This window comes from Neovison vison, chromosome 4 (genome assembly GCF_020171115.1).
Source record: "Neovison vison isolate M4711 chromosome 4, ASM_NN_V1, whole genome shotgun sequence".
Taxonomy (NCBI): domain Eukaryota; kingdom Metazoa; phylum Chordata; class Mammalia; order Carnivora; family Mustelidae; genus Neogale; species Neogale vison.
Window position 1 is genome coordinate 179,613,605 of NC_058094.1, and position 19,358 is coordinate 179,632,962.

A 19,358-nucleotide genomic window follows, 5' to 3' on the forward strand; every position below is an offset into this window, starting at 1 on the left:
TATTGTTTTTATGTGTGCTGATGAGAGTGAAGCCCTATATTTGTTCCACACTTTATGTTCTTTAGTTTTTTCCAGAAACCATTCTCTCGTTTGATTTTTATTTTATAATAAAGGTTTTATTGCTACTATACACTATATGGTCATTATAGAAAACACATAAAAAAGATCACTCCTACTCCAATACTTGTATCCAAATCCCAACCCACAACCCTGTTGTTTGTAATAGTTGAGTATTTCTTTTTATTTGATATGATACTTTACTTGTTGCTCTATTGTATGCAATTTTTTTTGCCATTATAGCCATCTCAGTTTGGAAACAGGCTTATGTCTGTGTGTGCATATGCAGATGTGTATGTATACATGTTATCACATTTATAATAATGTATGTACACACTGCTTGCCTACATGAAAGTTTTAAGTAATATAGGGAAAAGTTCAGTTGGTTATATCTTGAACTATTGAAGGTAGCTGGATTCTTCTTTTTTTTAATTTTTCTTTTTTTTCCAATTTATTTATTTTCAGAAAAACAGTATTCATTATTTTTTCACCACACCCAGTGCTCCATGCAAGCTGTGCCCTCTATAATACCCACCACCTGGTACCCCAACCTCCCACCCCCCCGCCACTTCAAACCCCTCAGACTGTTTTTCAGAGTCCATAGTCTCTCATGGTTCACCTCCCCTTCCAATTTACCCAAATTCCCTACTCCTCTCTAACGCCCCTTGTCCTCCATGCTATTTGTTATGCTCCACAAATAAGTGAAACCATATGATAATTGACTCTCTTTTTTTATTTTTCTGAAGTTGAATAGGATTGGGAGAAGAATATGGTTCCTATCTACTTTAAATACTTCTGTGTGTATGGATTTTTTTTCTTGTATTCAGTTTTTTTCAGTATAAAAATTACATAAATGTGAGTGAATATTTTCTTGTAAAAGATTCAAACAAGAGAAATGAAGGCCCCCTTGAACACCTCTCTTTACCCCATATCCTTTCCCAGAGGGTAATTTGCTGTCACTGATAATCAATAATTATATTTAATTGACAATTTATTTTTCTTTTTAGCATATATTTTTATCGTAAATCTGAAGGCCTGTCATGTCAGAACACAAAAATCTATGCAATTCTTTTACCCACCCCACCCCCACATAATATTCCACGCTATCAATTTATCAGGTTTTTAAAGCTATTTTGTCAATTTTTCTAAACCTTGTTCATGGCATTTAGATTGTTTCCATTTTTTTTTTTCTTTACTAGTCTTGCCAAAAACATCCTTGAACTTTCTTGCTTGTGACTCTAAGGTAGATACTGAGAAGCAGATTTGTTGGGTTGAAGTGTGTGAAATTTCATTAAGACATTCTGTCAAATTGCCTTCCAAAAATGCTGTACTTGTTTATACTTTCTCTAGATGGTTTAGCTTCCCTATTTCTCACATTTATGCTGGTCACTGATATTGCAGACCCAATGTTTTGTCAGTCTGACCTGTGAAAATGTTCTTATTTCAGTCTGATTTCCCTGGTTTAATAGCCAGTAAGAGGAGCGTCTTCTCGTATTTATTGGCTGTTTAGCTTTCTGTGACTTGTCCGGTATATACTTTGCTCATTTTTGTATTTTTATCTTTTCTCATTTATATATAGTTTTATATAATCTATGTACTAATCTTTTGAGCTAATCTATATAGTCTTTTGTACTAATACTTTTGTAGTAATCTATATAATCTGTGTACTAGTCTTTTGTCATTTATTTTGTAGATACCTTCTTCCAAGCTTTTGTCTTTTTTTAAATTTTAATTTTATTTTATTTTTAATTTTTATTTTAATTTTTATTTTTTTATCCAGCTTTTAAATTTTGGAGGCAATTATATGATTATGTTTACCTTCATGCACTTTAATACTTAATTCCTTTTTTGTTTCTATGTTTAGCTTTTTCATGTATTTGGAATACATTTTTTGTGAAAATGTGAGGTATGTATAACTTCAGTTTTTGTCCAAATTGATGGCAAGTTATCCAAACACCATTCTTCCCCAAATAATTTGAAACTTTACCTTTCTCATATTTTGTTGTACTATTTTGTGGCATTGGCCTATTTGTCTATTTTGGGTCAATATTACTTATTTTTAATTATTATTCTTCGTAGTATGTTTTGATATTTGGTTTGGTAAATGCTTCCTGTTTGTATTTTCTTTTTCTCTCAAGATTCCTTTGGTATATCTGTATTTTCTCTTCTAGGTAATTTTACAATTATCTTGTTAGAGTCCATACATAAATCATTTTTCAATTTTCATAGGAGCATGATTGTATTAAGCTCATGGAACTGTTACAGAAAACCCAGTTCCCAATGGCAAAATGTTGATGATGATTGCAGCTTTGTACTTCCACGAGTCTTTCCAGCCTCTTTATATCTATTAATGCATTTAATCCTCACAATAACTGAGTTAAGCACTACTATTACTCTTATTTTACAGATAAGGAAACTTAGCACAGAGAAGTACAACATATTTTTCTTTGTTATTCTGCTAATTGCTTCTGCTTGCTCGTTGTCTATTTCTAGGCAACTACCATGCCATTTTCAGTGCTACAACTTTATAATAAATTGATACTTATGACTTCATTTCATTACTTCAGAATTTTTCTGACGTATTCTTACTCTCTAATTTTTTTCAGAACTTTGGTATTATTTTTCGACAGTATTCTATTATTACAAAACATTCTATTATTTAGTTCATAATCATGTTGAATATATAGATTAATGTAGGAAAAATTAACATTTTATTTTTTATTTTATTTTTTTAATTAAGATTTTACATATTTGACAGAGAGCACACAAGTACAGAGTGGCAGGCAGTGGGAGAGGAAGAAGCAGGCTTTCCGCCGAGCAGGGAACCTGATGTGGGGCTCAGTCCCAGGAGCCTGGGATCATGACCCAAGCACAAGGCAGCTGCTTAACTGACTGAGCCACCCAGGTGTCCCAAGAATTAATATTTTAAAATGTTGAGTCTCTGCATTTGTTTTCTGTGTAGCTGAGTGGAATTCTGAAGTTATCTTCATGAAAGTCCTCAATCTGTTTCATAATTTTCTTCATTTTATTTGTGGGTGTTTAATTTTTTTTTTATAGATATCATATATAGGGTTTTTTCCTTCCTTTATATTTTCTAGCTGATTATTATGCAAATATTTTATGTTACTTTTGTTACCAGTTCTTTATTACTTAATGTTAGAGTTTAAATGTTTGGTCAGTGTTGTACATCGTGGTATTTTTGCCTTTTCCAATATTTTCTGGCTCTTACTCTTAACTAATTACAATGTCTTGTACTTGCAGAACCGTGCTAAGTAATAGTGGGAATAGCTGGCATCTTGCCTTCTTATGCCTTCTAGTATTTTATCACTCAGGCATCTTATGAAGAGAGAAAATCTCCTGCTTTTGGCCCTTGAGGGAAGGTGTGGTGAGGAAAGGTGAGAGTGAGGAGTGGAAACAAGAGGTCTTTGCCTTGATTTCGGATGGAGGGAAGCCTGGGGCAGAGGGACATCTGCTCTGTTAGCCATGTAGAGTCCTGGACAGAGATGACAACTTGCTGATTTGGTTCCTTTGTGATGCAGAAGGAGTCCATAAAGCCCAGCTCCTAGTGGGTGGTTGGAAGGCAGCTGAGCCGTAAAGCAGTTGAGACATTTGTCATAGCAAGGGGATCCCAAGCAGAGCTAGAGGGTGGGTGCTCTGAGCACTGGGGGATTCAGTAGAGGAAGTGGCAGGCATCCAGGGGTTTATACTTCTAGTGAGAGCAAATGTGAGGTCCCACCAAGCTGTGAGACTAAATCACCGCTTACCAGCCTTGAGCATTTGAGATCAGTAGTGCATGCAGCAAGCATAGGACAGCACAGGGGCCTCAGTGGACCTGAGCTCCTTCTCTTATATTTCTTCCAACCTTAAGAGAGAGGAGCTGGGGAAGGAGCGGGCGGAAAACTGAAAGAACAAGCAATTGTCCCACACTGTTCAGCTTATAAGAAAGGATTCATTTAAAAAAACAAATAGGATTAAGAGTTTATTTCCTTCCCTCTATTCACTGTGTGGGAAGAGGGATATAGGAGAGGTGGTGGTTTGTGAAAAATATAGAGCACTTAAAAATTTTCTCTACAGCTTCCTTCCTTTTGGTCCAAAAGTCAATGTATTTAGCAGTTGGTCTTTGTAATTCTGTGGTGTGGGGTTGTGGCTGTTTCCTCATTTCACTGAATTTTTCTTTCTTTCTTTTTTTTTCCACTGAATTTTTCTTTATTGTTCATACTTTGTTTTGAGATGGTTTCCCAGTGAGGAACATAGTAAAAATGCATTTATTCTGTCCTCTTCAACTATAGGTACTTTGTTCATGAATGTCTTGCTTTTGATAATATTTTTGTGACTGTATTAAGGTTTTGTACCACTTTGTCATAGTTACATTCATGCATAACTTCTTTTTTCTGTGAAAAAGATCTCTGAGAAGTAAAAACACACTTCTAGCTAATTCCCTGTACTTTATATGGCAGATAAAAATCTAAATAAAAATTTTTTTAAAGAAAATTTTTTTTCTAATTAATCTGCTGAGGTTTTGATTTATTTTGCATTGAAATCACTTTTGTATCCTGAAAAATGGAGATTTAATTTTCATTCTTCATATATTTTGTTCTTAGGTGCACCTTCGATTGAATTATTAGATTCTCCAGCTACAGCCATGGACCACCCATTTCTAAAAGCATTTCAAACATCATCTAGTTCTTCTCCACTGACAGATGGTAATGAAATTAAACTGACAAATATTTTGGGGGGTAGTAAAAAAGAATGTAGATTGATTCATTTTCTAGATCTTTTTTCTTCAGTATTACCACAATTTGGTTATCATTTTATTTTTAAATTGGCCTCGTACTGAGAAGCAAGGAACTTCTTTTTTTTTGAAAATTGCTAAATCTAAGAATTATGAAGATTCTAATAATACAATAATTTGAACTTTTAAAACCTTACATGTTATTGCTTTGATATCTGAATAAGAGACTCCTTTAGTGGCTCTCCTAAGCAGGATCTAATCCAGTGATAAGTATAGGTTAGAAAGGTTTGTCCTTTATAAATTATACCTATAAATTATACATGTACATTATACATATATATTAATTTTATTTATTTTTAAGCACTAGTATTCTATTTCCTTTATTAAGACAAGAAAAAAACATTGAAGAGGAATTTTTATGGTGCAGTAGGTATTTAATATTTACAAATATTTTTAAAAGAGAATTTTCTTTTTATTTGTATTATCATGCAGCCTTTTCATGTACCCTGACTTTCTCCACAAGGGGTTTTTGGGCTGCTTACACAAACAACACCCAACAAAGTTATGTGAAAATATAGATAGAAGAAACCAAAACCAAGAAAAAGGACACAGTTGTGTCAGCTTTCAAGGTTGATGTACTTGCTGCTGATGTGATTAAGCTTCGGTTATGACAAGTGTAATGGTAGTGAAGGCACAGAGGACGGTGTGATCAGTTAAATACTTTTCATTATTAGAAAGATACTCATCTATTATTATGGATTCCTCAGTGCTCAGGAAAGTTATACTAGTGCTGGATTTTAAAGATGTCTCTATAGTGTGACACTCAATGATGTGGTGACCCACGGTCTTTTAGAACTGTTTTTCAAAAGACACAGGTACACAAGTCTGCCTGTGGTCCTGAGAAACCAGTTACCCAGGCCTTCTCGGTATGGGGGCAGGACAGAGACGGTTCCCCATCCCAAGGCTCAGCCTTTAGATCTTTCAAGATGGTGGTGACGAAGTCCCCAGGCTGGCAGGGGACTTCGTCAAACCCGTCAAACCCGTCCGGCCAGATGTTTGCTCTGTCTGGTCACTGTCCTGGCACTGGGCTATTTTGTGTGGGTTGTTTTGTGGCCTCAAAGTATCCCTTGTTAGAGCCTTGGGCCTCTTGGCTCCTTCACTCAGGATTTCGTGGATCATCATCACACTCTCTTATATGTGGCCACTGGTTTGCTTGGCTGATTCATGTGGGAGAGTCCTTGTTAGCCATGGTTTTGTGTACGTCTAAAGACATCATGGCTGGATGGCTCGGCTACTCTGGTTCCTACAAACTTTCCTCTTTGGGATAACATCTCTCTCCATCTTGATTGCTTATGGACCCAAATGCCAAAAACACACTCAAAGAAGATATCCAAAAACTTTCTCTGCACTTTAGACATTCAACTTCACTGTTTTGGGGTTTGGGGAGGGGAATACTGGGGAATGCTGAGTTTACTTGATCTTTCTACTTTCCGGAAATTGAAGACCCTCTACTTATTCGATATTCTTTCATATGCTCTGGTTGAGCTTGACCAAAAACAGGAAAGGATTTAAGCTTCCCAGTTCTGCAGACTCACCTATTTGGCTGAGGGCTTCCAACTACCTTCTTGAGGTCCTTGGCAGTGTTGGTGCTCTTTCTATCGTCTGGTTTAAGCTGTGTACTTAAACTGCTTGTTAGTATAACTTTGCTCGCACCTTCTGACTAAGACACCATACCCTTACCACCCCGTCTGAGCTCTTCTTTCCCCCAGTTTTCCCCACCTTTCTGAACCAAGACAGAGTAACACTTCCACCATACATCACTTCCACACACATACACCAGGCACCTGTGAGGCAGGATCATATCCTCTCAAACTTCCCTTTCTCACACCACCAAGAAAGATAAGGAAGATAAGCAAGTGCCTGGAATGGGCCAGGCCACGCAGTAACCTAGAGGCACAGAAGATGCGCTGAGTACCAAGAGGAGAGAATAGAGGAGTGCCGTCCCTGATGCAGCCGGCCAGAAGCCATCCTTCCCTCCACGCGGCCCCGAGGACAGCACTTTGTGGTGTGCAGGGGTTTGATGGCCCCTGCTAGATGGCTCCTTCCGGTCAGGATCACATCTTAGACAGCTTGATCGTTTTCCAGCGCCTGTCCCTTTGCTTTGCACACAGGCGTTCCATCAGTGTTTTCTGAATCATGGACGGAAACTCTGAATTAACTTTCCACTTGTTCAATATCATTCCAGTTGTTATCTGAAAACTGCGGACCCCACTCAGTGTATTCTGTTCTCAAAGAAAGCACAGCACTGCCCTTGAGTGGTGGTACCCCCTTTCTGTGGGTCCCCCCTGTAAGAAACCTGTATCTTTTCCACACTTGCCTATTTTTAGTCATTTTTTCCAGACTCTGTAACATCTCCCTCCAGCCTCAAACACAGACAGTCCAGAGCTAGAAGTTCTAACTGGAAGCTAGTTACTACCTCTCCCACTCAGCTGGTTAGACCTTTTTACTGCTGACTGGTGAGGGTAGGAGGGTCACTGACTCTGTCCCCTGACCTTGGCAGAATGTCACCTAGGAGCCCTTGGGTTTCCTTTCCTGGAGGACCACTTGCCTATTGTCTGGGAACTAGACCTTGTTTTCCTTCTATGATGCAGTAGGGCATGTTCTCACTTTCAAGAAATGATTTATGAGAGACAGCCCCCTCCCCTACAAAAGAGGTCCCAAATAAGAGTACAATCCTGAAAGATTATGGACTATGAATTGTTTCTTATGGAGATCACTTTTTACAACTAAATATCGGTTTTCCTGTTTCTCTTGTGATGAAGGGATTACTTTTTGGTAAGGAAAAAGATTTTAGAGATTTTTAGTTAGACATCATGAAAATACAACCCAGATTTTTTAAAAGCATGGTTCCCTCATGAGAAATAATAATGCAATAATATTAACAGTTACAGCAACAATATGGCAGATTATTGAATGAAATGAATTAACTTGAATAAATGAAGTGACTTGTCTTCTTAAAAAAAAAAACTCTCTTTCAGCAAATGTAGCATGTGGTTGCTCATTTCTGATAGACACTTTGATGAAAGTGGTAAAATACCATTTTACCAGGTAAATGGCAATATACCATTAAACTACAACTCACTGAGAGTGATTCTACAAGCAGCTTAGCTCAAATGGTCCAACATGATTCAGGGAAAGACCCAGAGTTTTGAGATGAATGGATAGATAGCACATATTCTTAGCACTTTTTCCTTCTTTTTCTCAAGTCTTTTGTTAGATGATTGACAGAGTGTGGTTATACACTGTGGTGATTGGAGTTATGTGATTTTGTGCTGCTGGTTGAGGGTAAATTTATATGCTTTAAAAACTGCCATGTGTGTTCAGGTTGATACTCTGTTTTGGAAAGGAGGGGACCCTACCAACACATTCACCTGAAAAGGGAGGTGAACTTTTCCATGGAGCTGGACTCTTAGTGCACCTACAAAGAAAACTTGGTTTTCTTTCCCGAAGCAATTTTAAATTCCTTTCACAACTCACACTAGTGCTTGTTTAGTTTTAAAAAGTGAACACCATGGAAAATGGCTAAAATTATTTTAGTTTTGAAAAATTTCAAAGCAGGTAGTATCTTGGTTGCTTGTACAGACTGCCACAGTCCAGTCAGGTGCTATACTAACATACCATAGACTGAGGAGCTTATGCACAATTGAAATTTAATTTCTCACAGCTCTGGAGACTGGAAGTCCAAGATCAGGACGCCAGCATGGTTGTGTTCTGGTGAAGGCCCTCTTCCTGATCCGTTGCTGGCCCTTCTCATTATGTCCTCATATAGTGGAACAGTTGAGGGATTTCTGTGCGGTCTCTTCTGTAAGAGCACTAATCCCATTCATGAGGACTCCACCCTCCTGAGCACCTCCCAAAGACCCCACCTCCTAACACCATCACGTGGGGCATTGGGATTTCAACATATGCTATGCTGAGGATTTCAACAAATACAAACATTCAGACATTGGCTTAAATCTTCTGTAATTACTTTTGTGCATTATCTGTTATGGTGTTATGTGAATTTCTAGTTTTGCTATAAAATTTAAAATGTAAGTCCAGCAAAGCTAAGTGTGCTCTTGTGTGAAATAGCTGTATGTTGTTATTTAGTAAGAACTAGTTGCTCATTAGGAGATTGTTTGCCAATGAAAATTATTTTATCTTGCAATGCTCTGCTTTTTAAAGAATTAGGTAGGACACCTGGGTGGCTCAGTTGATTAAGTGTTGGACTCTTGATTTTGGCTCAGGTCATGATCCCAGGGTCTTGGAATCAAGGCCTGTGTCAGGCTCCGTGCTCAGTGGGGAGTCTGCTTGAGATTCTCTCTCTCCCTGTCCATTTGCCCCTCTGCCCCCTAAAGATAAAGGAATTAGGTAGTAGGATCTATTACCATTTAGACCATTCTGGTTTGAAAAATTAAAAAAAAATCACTGATAAGAGGAAAGTTTTCTTTCTGCCTTTTTTCTTTTTTTAAAAGCCCAGCAGAATTTATAATCCCATAAATATATTATTTAGAGTTATTTTTTCCTTATTAGTAGGTACAAGTAGTCAAGTTTCTTCCTTAAAGAGACCTGAAGAGGATGATATGGCTTTCTTTGAAAGACGATACCAAGAAAGGGTAAGTTTGTTTTATTAAGCATTTGATTTGTGACAAAAACACAGTAGAATCATGTACTGATTGTGGATCATCATTAAAAATAATTTATAAAGCCTTAACTTACAGCTGGTGTTAGACCTTGAGACTTATTTAGAATGATTCAGAGAGAACTAGAATGAGTCAATATTATATATATAATGTAATAGTTACTTTCTGAAGGTCATAAAGATTGTCTAAATAGATAAAACTGTCACTAATAAACATCAGCTATCAGTAGATTTGTAAATTATAATGTACTTTGAATTCTTTTTTTTAAAGATTTACTTATTTATTTATTTTAGAAAGAGAGACAGTGCGTGCGCGCATGGGCATGGGTGGGAGGAGGGGCAGAGAGGGAGGGAGAGAATCTCAAGCAGAGGCCCTGCTGAATGAGGAGCCTAATGGGGAGCTCAGTCTCACAACCTTGAGATCATGACCTGAGCCAAAATCAAGAGTTAGACACTCAACTGACTGAGCCACCCAAGTGCCCCTGTATCTTGAATTCTTACTATGTAATATTTCTTCTTAGTGCATTCAAGGTATATCTAGACTTGAATTAAAATTACCCATTAGCCTTTAAGAAACTGAACACTAGATATAAATGTATTTAAGCAATTCCCAGGGCTCAATAACTATAGTATTGATGTGTTCCTAGCTTTCAGTAGTGATAATTTGCCTCAGTCCTCTACCACACTATAAACTCCTAGGGGAAAAAACAGTACTTTATTCTTCTTTATATTTCCCCCAGAACTAACTAAAATGCCTTATACATAATAAGTTTTCAATAAATATTATGGAAAATTGAAAAAAGAAACATACTAATTGATAGTCAGTTTCATACATGTCATATCATTAGACATTTGATGTGTTTCATGGTGGTCATATTTGAGAGATTTGTTTTTGTTTGTTACCAGATGAAAGTATATGGGTTTGATGAGATATGGGGGATGGTATCTGACCACATGGTAACATTCTCCAAAATGCTTTCTTAGGATTATTTTATAGTTGCTCTGTGGGTGTTTATTAACTCTCCAACTAGGTAATATGTGCCATGAAAGTAAAGACACTTTTGTCACTTTTTGTTGTAGCTTGTTGAGTAATAGAAGGTATGGAGAAAGAAGACCATTAAATAAATTTACCTCCTAAGAGGAAAGGGAGTAGAGGACAGAGAGAGCAGCTTGGTTTTTCTGATGAAGAATTTTGAAATAGAGGGGGAGAGTCCTGGATATGATTTAAGGCAGAGCTAGAAATAGAACTTTTTTCAGTGATGAAAATGTTCTTTCCCTGTGTTGCAGCTGTTCATCATGTGTGGCTAGATAAGTCTGATTTTAAAAAAATTAGAACTTAAAATTATTTTCCTCGGTCACAGCAGCCACATATCAGATACTCAGCAGACCACATATGGCTAGTGGCTACCTTACTGGAGAGCTCTCATCTAAGAGAAAGAAGTAGTAGTAGGATCTCAGGGAGGGAGATGAAATGGCCAGAGCGAGGAAAAAGAATGCTCTTTTTACAACATCATTAAGGCTAGACTTTTAATCACATCACTCTCCATTTCTGGAATACACGAGTTCACAGGTGAATTTTTTTTCCCTTCAGAGGCTTATGAGGGACAGGGTTCCAGAACTCCTTCCTTCCCTCCTTTAGGAGCCTGGGTTGTGCTGACTGCCTTGAAAACATGCTGGTGGTATTTGCTTGTGGGAAGACAATGGCGGGAGTGATTGTTTTAGAGGATATATGCGGCCAATCCAGACTGCTTATTATAAATAGACTGAGAATTTATGGATTTACAAGATGTCATTTATAACTCTCCATCTTGTGTGATATATGAATTTACGAGGCACAGCTTATAAACTTCCCAGCCTGTGTGATTAATGGCATATAAAAACCAAGAAGCTCAACAACTTCCTAAACAACTTCCTCTGAGCTGGTGTGTACTACTACTATACATGTTGTTAGTACTTGAATTTTACTCCAAAAAACCAAGATATGCATTGTTGAGGGAAAAGGGATGATTAGGAAACTAAATCTGGTGGGTCACAAACCCTTTAGAAAGCAGTATGATATCTGTAGCTGGTTTTGCTTGTATCGTGGTGCAGTGGTAACATTTAGTGTGGAGAAGACTTTACCGTTAAGTGTGAGTTGACTCTGACAATTGAAGCCTTTGTGGTAATGCAGTTTACTAATTACTTTTACGTATTATTGAAGAGTTGCTTCATTTCTTCTTTTATATATTAGGTCAAGTTATTTTCTTCCATTGTGGATGACCCTAGGTCTCTTATCTCTAAGAAAGGAGAATTTTATTTAGGAAAATTTGTCAAAGATGAACTAGGTGCAAGGTGCTATTTCTGTGAGTGCCAGGAAACTGAAGAAGAAACAAAGGAGGAGGCGGAGGTATCTTTGCTCATCAGACCCTAGATTAGATGGATGTATTTGCTAAGTATTATTTCAAGTGAGAAAGCCCTGCTTTGGCTTTGTTTGGTTGTTTAGCATCTTGTCTCTTTGATCTTACTATAAATTTAACACTTGGCCCTAAATGAGAGAGGAAAAGGGACTAACATTTGTTGATTCCTTAATAAGTACCTGGATTTTATACATATGATCTCATTTATACTTTTAGAACAACCTTGAGAAGTACCTATTATTGTGACTTTTTTTTTTTAACAAATGAGAAAACTGTTGGTTGAAAAACTCACTTCGAATAGTTAATAAATGCTAGAGTTAAGATTCAGATGCTCTTCTCTGTGACCCCAAAGACTATAATCTTTACCTTAGTATAGGGTATTCCTTTGGGGATCCTTCAGATGACTTGTTGACTAATACAGTGTACAAGAGTGATATGAATGTATGGTTTTTGAATGAGGTTCCCAACCAACTCAGAGAGGAGAGAGAGGGGAAAAATGGGGATGAGATAGAGGTGAAATATATAAATTTTATTACTGAGAAGTTATTATTTACAATTTGATGAGATTGAATAGACTGGTGTTACTAGATTCCTTCTGGTTTCTTGATATTATTCCTATCACCTTCAAAGATAGGAGGCCCTCCACCTACCATGCCCCATACTTTCTGTCCCTTTCTCTTACAGGGATAAGTCAATGTATGCTGCCTCAGGGAATTGTAAGAGGCAAATGGGCTTTGTGTTCTCTGGGGTCTTTTTTCCCATAGAAAGGATTGAAATGTTTCTAAAGGTCAGAAGGCCACTACTTAGGATCTGTAAACTGCTTCTTTGCTTCAGGTACACTGGAGGGTAACCTTCAGGGAAGTAACTGTGGAAATGTGAAAACCAGAATTTCAGGAAACTATCCTTAAAGCAGCCTATGTTCCAGGGATAATCCAGCTGCATTAAGTGTGTTAATGTGCATAGACAGGATGTAAGGTTATGTATTTAAGCTTTTATAAAACAATTTTTTTTAGTGGCAGTTAAAATTAATTTATTAATTTTCTCCAAAACAATATTCACTATATGTTATTTTTATTAAAATGCTTTTGCAAAGTTGAAACCATACCATATTTTAAAAATGCAATTGAGGGGGTGCCTGGGTGGCTCAGTGGGTTAAAGCCTCTGCCTTCGGCTCAGGTCATGATCTCAGGGTCCTGGGATCGAGTCCCGCATCGGGCTCTCTGCTCAGCAGGCAGCCTGTTCCCTTCTCTCTCTCTCTGCCTACTTGTGATCTCTCTCTCTCTGTCAAATAAATAAATAAATAAAATCTTTAAAAAAAATGCAATCTACTATTAGATTTTGCTTTAGAATTTAGCAGCATAATCACTGCTAAATAACTGTGAAATGAATGGGATTAATGAGACATGAATCCAAATAAAGTGTGTACAACTTTTTATCTTTAGAATGTTTTACAGATTATTTTATCAACAAATATTCTAACTTTACAGATAAAAATGGAAAAGGTTGCTAAGCAGAAAGGAAAAGCACCATCAAATACAAAACCTTCATGAAGACCATTGGGAAAATTAAAACCATCATCCAAATAAGTCTTGTTTGTGTTTGTTTAAATACATCAATACAGTTTATTTTCTCTCAAATTATTTCCTTCTTTTACTATGTAAATATGTCATTTTGGTTGTTTCCTTAATTTATTTAAACAAGTGAAAATTATATTACTTTTATCAAAATTCATGATTTACTATTTTGTATATACTTTTTATCTCTCCTAACAAATGAGGTTGTTTTCATATTAGTCAAAACCTGAAAATACAGTAACTGTATTTAGTCTGTCATAATTTAACTTTTTGAGGTTATTTAAAAAATTAAGTAGGTTATTTTGGGTTTTGAATAAATGTATAAGGAACACTATTTAAAAATAGTAAGTTAAAATCCCTATTTTTTACTTTTCAAACTTTGTAATCTTGATTTATGTTTTTAAATAAAAAACTGTATTTAAAAATTATATAATCATTTTCTAGTGGTGTCTACTGATTTTTAAGTAGTTTTATTGATTATGCATTTTATGTAACTGTATTGAACTTCTTGTGTGCCACCTCAAATCCTATTGCCTGCACCTCTTACTCCTGGACTGCTGTGAAACACTTCCAGGCAAGCTTCTGACAGCTTCTCATGGAAGCCATTTGATGGCATTTCATCTTGAAAACATTTCATGATTCCCTTACTTTTTTCTCCAGGTATCCTCTGACAGTGTGGCTTAGGATTGCCTACTGGAGCCCCTCTGCCATCATAGATGTGTGAAAGATATGGAGGAGTTAATGACCTTGGGGCCACCCTTGATTTATGAATAAATACTCTCTCTTCCATCAGCTGGGAGAATTCTGAGATGCCTTTCATAAGGCATTTTCTTCAGAAAATTCTTTGGGATTGAGTACCAGTCACCTCTAGCAGTGGCCAACTCTGTAATACATTCTTATGTTAGCTTTCTTTAACTTCTCCCTTTCTCATCCATCTCTCTGGTTCTCTCAGATTACTTCTCAAATAAATACCTGTATGTGAGTATTTGTCTTGGGCTCAGCTTTTGGGTGGTGGGTAAACACAAGCCAAGAGGGATACCAGGAATGGCCTTAGAAAGCAAATCCTCTGGATGGGAGTCTATGACTGGATCATTCACTGGACAGATGACAATAAAGACCCCATAGCTAGTGGTAAATGGCATAGTGATAACTCCTGTCATGTGGATGGGTCACAGTTACTGTACTGGATTTGGGTAGCGTGCTGGTGGAAGGTGAAGTATTAGGTTATATAGTAGCTGTGGCATTACAGTGGAATGGAACTAATGGAAATGATAAAGATAAAGATGTTGGTTAGTTATTGTTAACTGCTTTAACAACCTCGAAAATAGAAAATGACATAGGCTTATGTTAGCTATTTAAGTCAAGGCATACTGTGAAAGCCAGAATGCCTCTATACCTCCATTTAAGGAAAAATCTCATCTGTAGATGCTGGCAGTCTGTGCTGACAATCCAACCCAAATAGGAAAGGTGGCAAAGATGCAAAGGAAATTGAAGTCACAACCTCGATTATCTCCTCTGACAAAGTCAGCATGCCGACAGGAGAAGATTAGAATGTTGAATCAGAATGGAAACATTTGTGTTGGTGAACCTCAGAATCTTGAACCCTCATGTTTCCTTGATTCCCTGAGCCACAGAAGTGGCCTCCTTTCCTCTACTTTGCTGATAGCAGTTTTCACTTGCTTGGAAATCCTGCAAAGAATTTATCTGGGGCATTTGCATTGTAAGATGATACTTGTCCTCCTTAAGACTCACCCCCGCTACCTCTTCTTAACTCCTGTACTGATAACTAGGATCAGGTCTCAGCATACCCTAAGTGGGGAAATACAGTCCTTTCTATAGGAGAATAGGTTACAATCTGAATGAACTGCAGGTTCTGGTTAAAATGTTTTGGCAGGAACCCAGGAAACATGCCTGGGAGTAGGTCTTAAGGATGTTGGAGGAGGATGGAACACAAGGCCTGATAGGAGAGAGTGACATGGTAGCACTGACTTGGGTTTTAATGCTTTAGATATTTGGAGTTGGTTCTAACGTACTTGCTAGGATGGCATCTAGAAGATACGGTGGAAATGCTAGAATGTATTTGGCATGGTATTGAAGAAGGGGTCATAAAGCTCAGGAATGTTGCAGTGTTAGAATGGATTTATTGTTTGAAGCTTGAGAAGCTACCGCTTGAGTGTTTTCCCTGGGAAGGCTCAGATGACACTCATAACTAAGCCATAAAAAATGTACTGGTGAGAAGCATGGTTATGGCTGCCCTCTAAAGGGTAGAATTGGTGGTAGAAGATAACTGCCATAATACTGGGCTCCTTAATGTCAGCGTAGATGATGGGATGCAGAAAGGTTGAAGGCCAGATTGTGGAACCTGTCAGATGCCCAATGGATGGGATTAATGGGTACTAAGACAAGGATTTGTGAAGGCGTTTAAGATCATGATGTTCCATGGGGCAAAATAGAAGGACAGCTGATTAGGACATTACCTGACTTGTATATCCACTTATATAACTACTAGCAGCTAGTTTTCAATCTTAGGCACTAATGGAAGGGAAAGCCCAGATTCCCTTGAGGGAGTGTCCTTAAGTATATGATAAACATCACCTTGATCCTTCCCCAAAGGGGCAGCCATTTGGCAGGGTAACTATGCGGTGGAGAAAGAAGAATACTCCTATCTTTCAACCAAGGACTTTTAAATATAGGGTTTGAGCTATATGGATCCCAAAGGACCAAAACACAGTTGTGGTCCTCTGGTTTTATGCAAGTCCAGTGATAAATGGGGTCCTGACTAAAGTCCATCCCAGTGGGTATAATGGATCTGACCCTACTCTATTTCTATATCTATCCAATAATTGGGATAGATATACTTAGAAACTGATAGAATCCTTGGGCCTACATTGCTAGTTCTTGCTTCATGCCCCATATACTTCTCAGATGCTGCAGGCTTGGGTCAGAGTTAATGACCCAGGAGCCTCCCTTGATTGAAGTGTTATGTAGGCACAAAGTCAGTGAGGCTTTGGAAGACTTGAACAACTATTAACCGACTTTATGTAATTGACATTTATAGAACACTCAATCCAATAATAGTAGAATACCATTTTTTTTTAATGCACAGGCAAGGTTTATTAGGTTGACCATACTCTACATCATAAAACAAGTCTCAATACTTTTAAGATGATTCAGATCATGATGTCCTCTGACCACAATGGAATTAAATTAGAAATCAGTACCAGATATCTGGGAAATCTCCAAAAATTTCAAAGTTCTATAATATGTATCTAAATAATCCATGGGTCAAAGAAAAAAAAATAATGGAATCAAAGTACTTTCAACTGAATGAAAAAACATAACAATATTTGCGGGATTTGGCTAAAACGGCACTTAGAGGAAAATTTAGGCACCAAATGCCTATATCAGAAAAGAAGAAAGATCACAAATAAGTGACCTCAGTTTTCACCTTCAGGAACCAGATAAAGAAAGGCAAATGAAAACTAAAATAGGAAAAAGGAAATAGTAAATACCAGAGCAGAAATAGAAAACAAATGCAGTAGAGAAAATGAATAAAACAAAACACAGGTATTTTAAGAAGACCAGTAAAATTGATACAGCCAGGCTAATCAACAAAGAAATAATAGAAAGAGAGAACACACAAATCATCAATGTTAGGAATAAGAGTGATGACATCGCTATATATTCTACAGATATTAGATGGATAATAAGGGAATAAACATAAACAACTTTATGCCAATGAATTTTACAACTTAGTCTGAAATGGATAAATTTTCTTGAAATACAAAAACCGAAGCTCATTCAATTAATAGATAACTTGATTAGCCCTATATTGTATAACTAGTATCCCATATATCAATTTAAGAAATTAATTTGTACTTAAAAACTTTCCTACAAAGAACATTCCAAGTCCAGATGGCTGCACTGTGAACTTTACCAAAGGATTAAAGATTACTCACTCTATATAACCTTTTCCAGAAAACTGAAGTTTGGGAATTCTTTTTATTTATTTATTAACAAGATTTTATTTATTTATTTGACAGAGATCACAAGTAGGCAGAGAGCGAGGGGGAAGCAGGCTCCCCGAGACCAATGCAGGGTTCAATCCCAGGACCCTGGGATCACAACCTGAACTGAAGGCAGAGGCTTGAACCCACTGAGCCACCCACATACCCCGAAGTTGGGAATTCTTTACAACTTACTCTATGTAGCCAGCATTACTCAGATAAGAAAACCAGACAAATACATCAAAAGAAAAGAAATTCAGATTAATTCCTCTCAAACATAGATGCAAACATTCTTAACAATTTTAGCAAATATAATACAAGAGTATGCAAAAAAGGAAATATATCATGATCGAGTGGATATTATCCAAGGAATAGAAGGTTGGCTTAACATTTGAAAATTAATGTAATTCATCATATTAACCAACTAAAAAAGAACCACATGACCACTTCAATAGATGTATGAGTATGTGACAAAATTTAACACACGTTCAAGATAAAAGCTCTCAGAAAACTAAGAAGCTAATTTCTTCAATCTGATAAAGGGTATTTACTAAAAACCCACAGTTAACATCATACCTAATGCTGAAAGCCAAATGCTTTCCTCCTAAGATTAGGAAGTTGGCAAGGACGACTGCTCTCAGCACTTCTATTCAATAAACTGGAGGTTCTAGCTACTGCAATAAAGAAAGATAAAAGAAATAAAAGATACCAAGATTGGAAAGGAAAAAATTAAGTCTTTATTTGCATATGACATCATATATGTACATAAATCTATTAAGTCTATTAAAAAAAGACTCACTAGAAATAAGTGAATTTAGTAAGGATGCAGAAAAGAAGATCAATATACAAAAATAATATTTCTATATATTAGCAACAAAACAACTAGAAATTGAGATTAAGAAAATAATACCATTTACAGGGGCGACTGGGTGGCTCAGTGGGTTAAAGCCTCTGCCTTCGGCTCAGGTCATGATCCCTGGGTGATGGGATCGAGTCCCATATTGGGCTCTCTGCTCTGCAGGAAGTCCACTTCCTCCTCTCTCTCTGCCTGCCTCTCCTCCTACTTGTGATCTCTGTCTGTCAAAGAAATAAATAAAATCTTAAAAAAAATAGTACCGTTTACAATAGCCTAAAAAATCCTTAGGTGTAAATTAGACAAAGAAGTACAAAACTTTTATATTGAAAAATACAAAACATTGCTCAGAGAAATAAAAGAATAAGTAAATGGGGATGTATACAATGTTCATACATCGTAAGACTCAATATTGTCAAGATGTCAATTCTCAAACATATGTATAGATTCAATGTAATTCCAATAAAAATCTCAGCAGATTTTGTATGTGTATGTAGACATTGACACGTTAATTCTAAATTTCAAACAAAATTGGAAAACTAAAAAAAATTTGAAGAACAAGATTGGAAGGCTTTCAGTACCTGTCGTTAAGACTTATAAAACGAATCAAGATGATGTCATTTTAGATTAAAGAAAGCAAATAGATCAGTGTAACAGAATAGAGAATTCAGAAATAGTCCTACACAAATACAGTCAATTGATATTTGACACTAATGTCAAGGCAATTCAATAGAAAAATAATAGCATTTTCAACAAGTGGTGCTGGAAAAACTAGACATCCAAATGCAAAAATATAAACTGATTCGTGCTTTGCATCTTATACAAAAATGAACTTAAAAAGGATTATAGATCTAAACAAAGCCTAAACTAAACATATAAAACTTCTAGAAGGAAATATAGAAAACATTTCTGACTTGGGTTAGGTGGTGATTTCTTAAATTCAACACATAAACATGATCCATAAAAGACAAAACTTATAAATTGAACTTCATCAAAATTAAAAAATTCTGCTCTTTGAAATACTCTTTTTAGAGAATGAAAAGGTAAACTACAAACTG

At 36.6% G+C, this 19,358-nt stretch overlaps 1 protein-coding gene across 10 annotated transcripts in view; it reads left to right on the top strand.

The window, feature by feature from the left end:
• The window catches only part of FAM221A (family with sequence similarity 221 member A), a 33,847-nt gene that overhangs the window by 12,697 nt on the left and 1,792 nt on the right, over positions 1 to 19,358 (top strand). For 5 of the 10 annotated variants that reach the window (XM_044246222.1, XM_044246231.1, XM_044246230.1 and 2 more), the window contains 3 exons: positions 4,659 to 4,760; positions 9,362 to 9,444; positions 13,354 to 13,830. In XM_044246222.1, coding sequence (XP_044102157.1) covers positions 4,659 to 4,760; positions 9,362 to 9,444; positions 13,354 to 13,416 — 248 coding nt within the window. In that variant the 3' untranslated portion in view covers positions 13,417 to 13,830. Of the gene's footprint in view, positions 1 to 4,658; positions 4,761 to 9,361; positions 9,445 to 13,353; positions 13,831 to 14,100; positions 14,296 to 19,358 lie in introns of those variants that run through there. The other 5 variants (XM_044246225.1, XM_044246226.1, XM_044246228.1 and 2 more) reach the window with 3 other exon arrangements.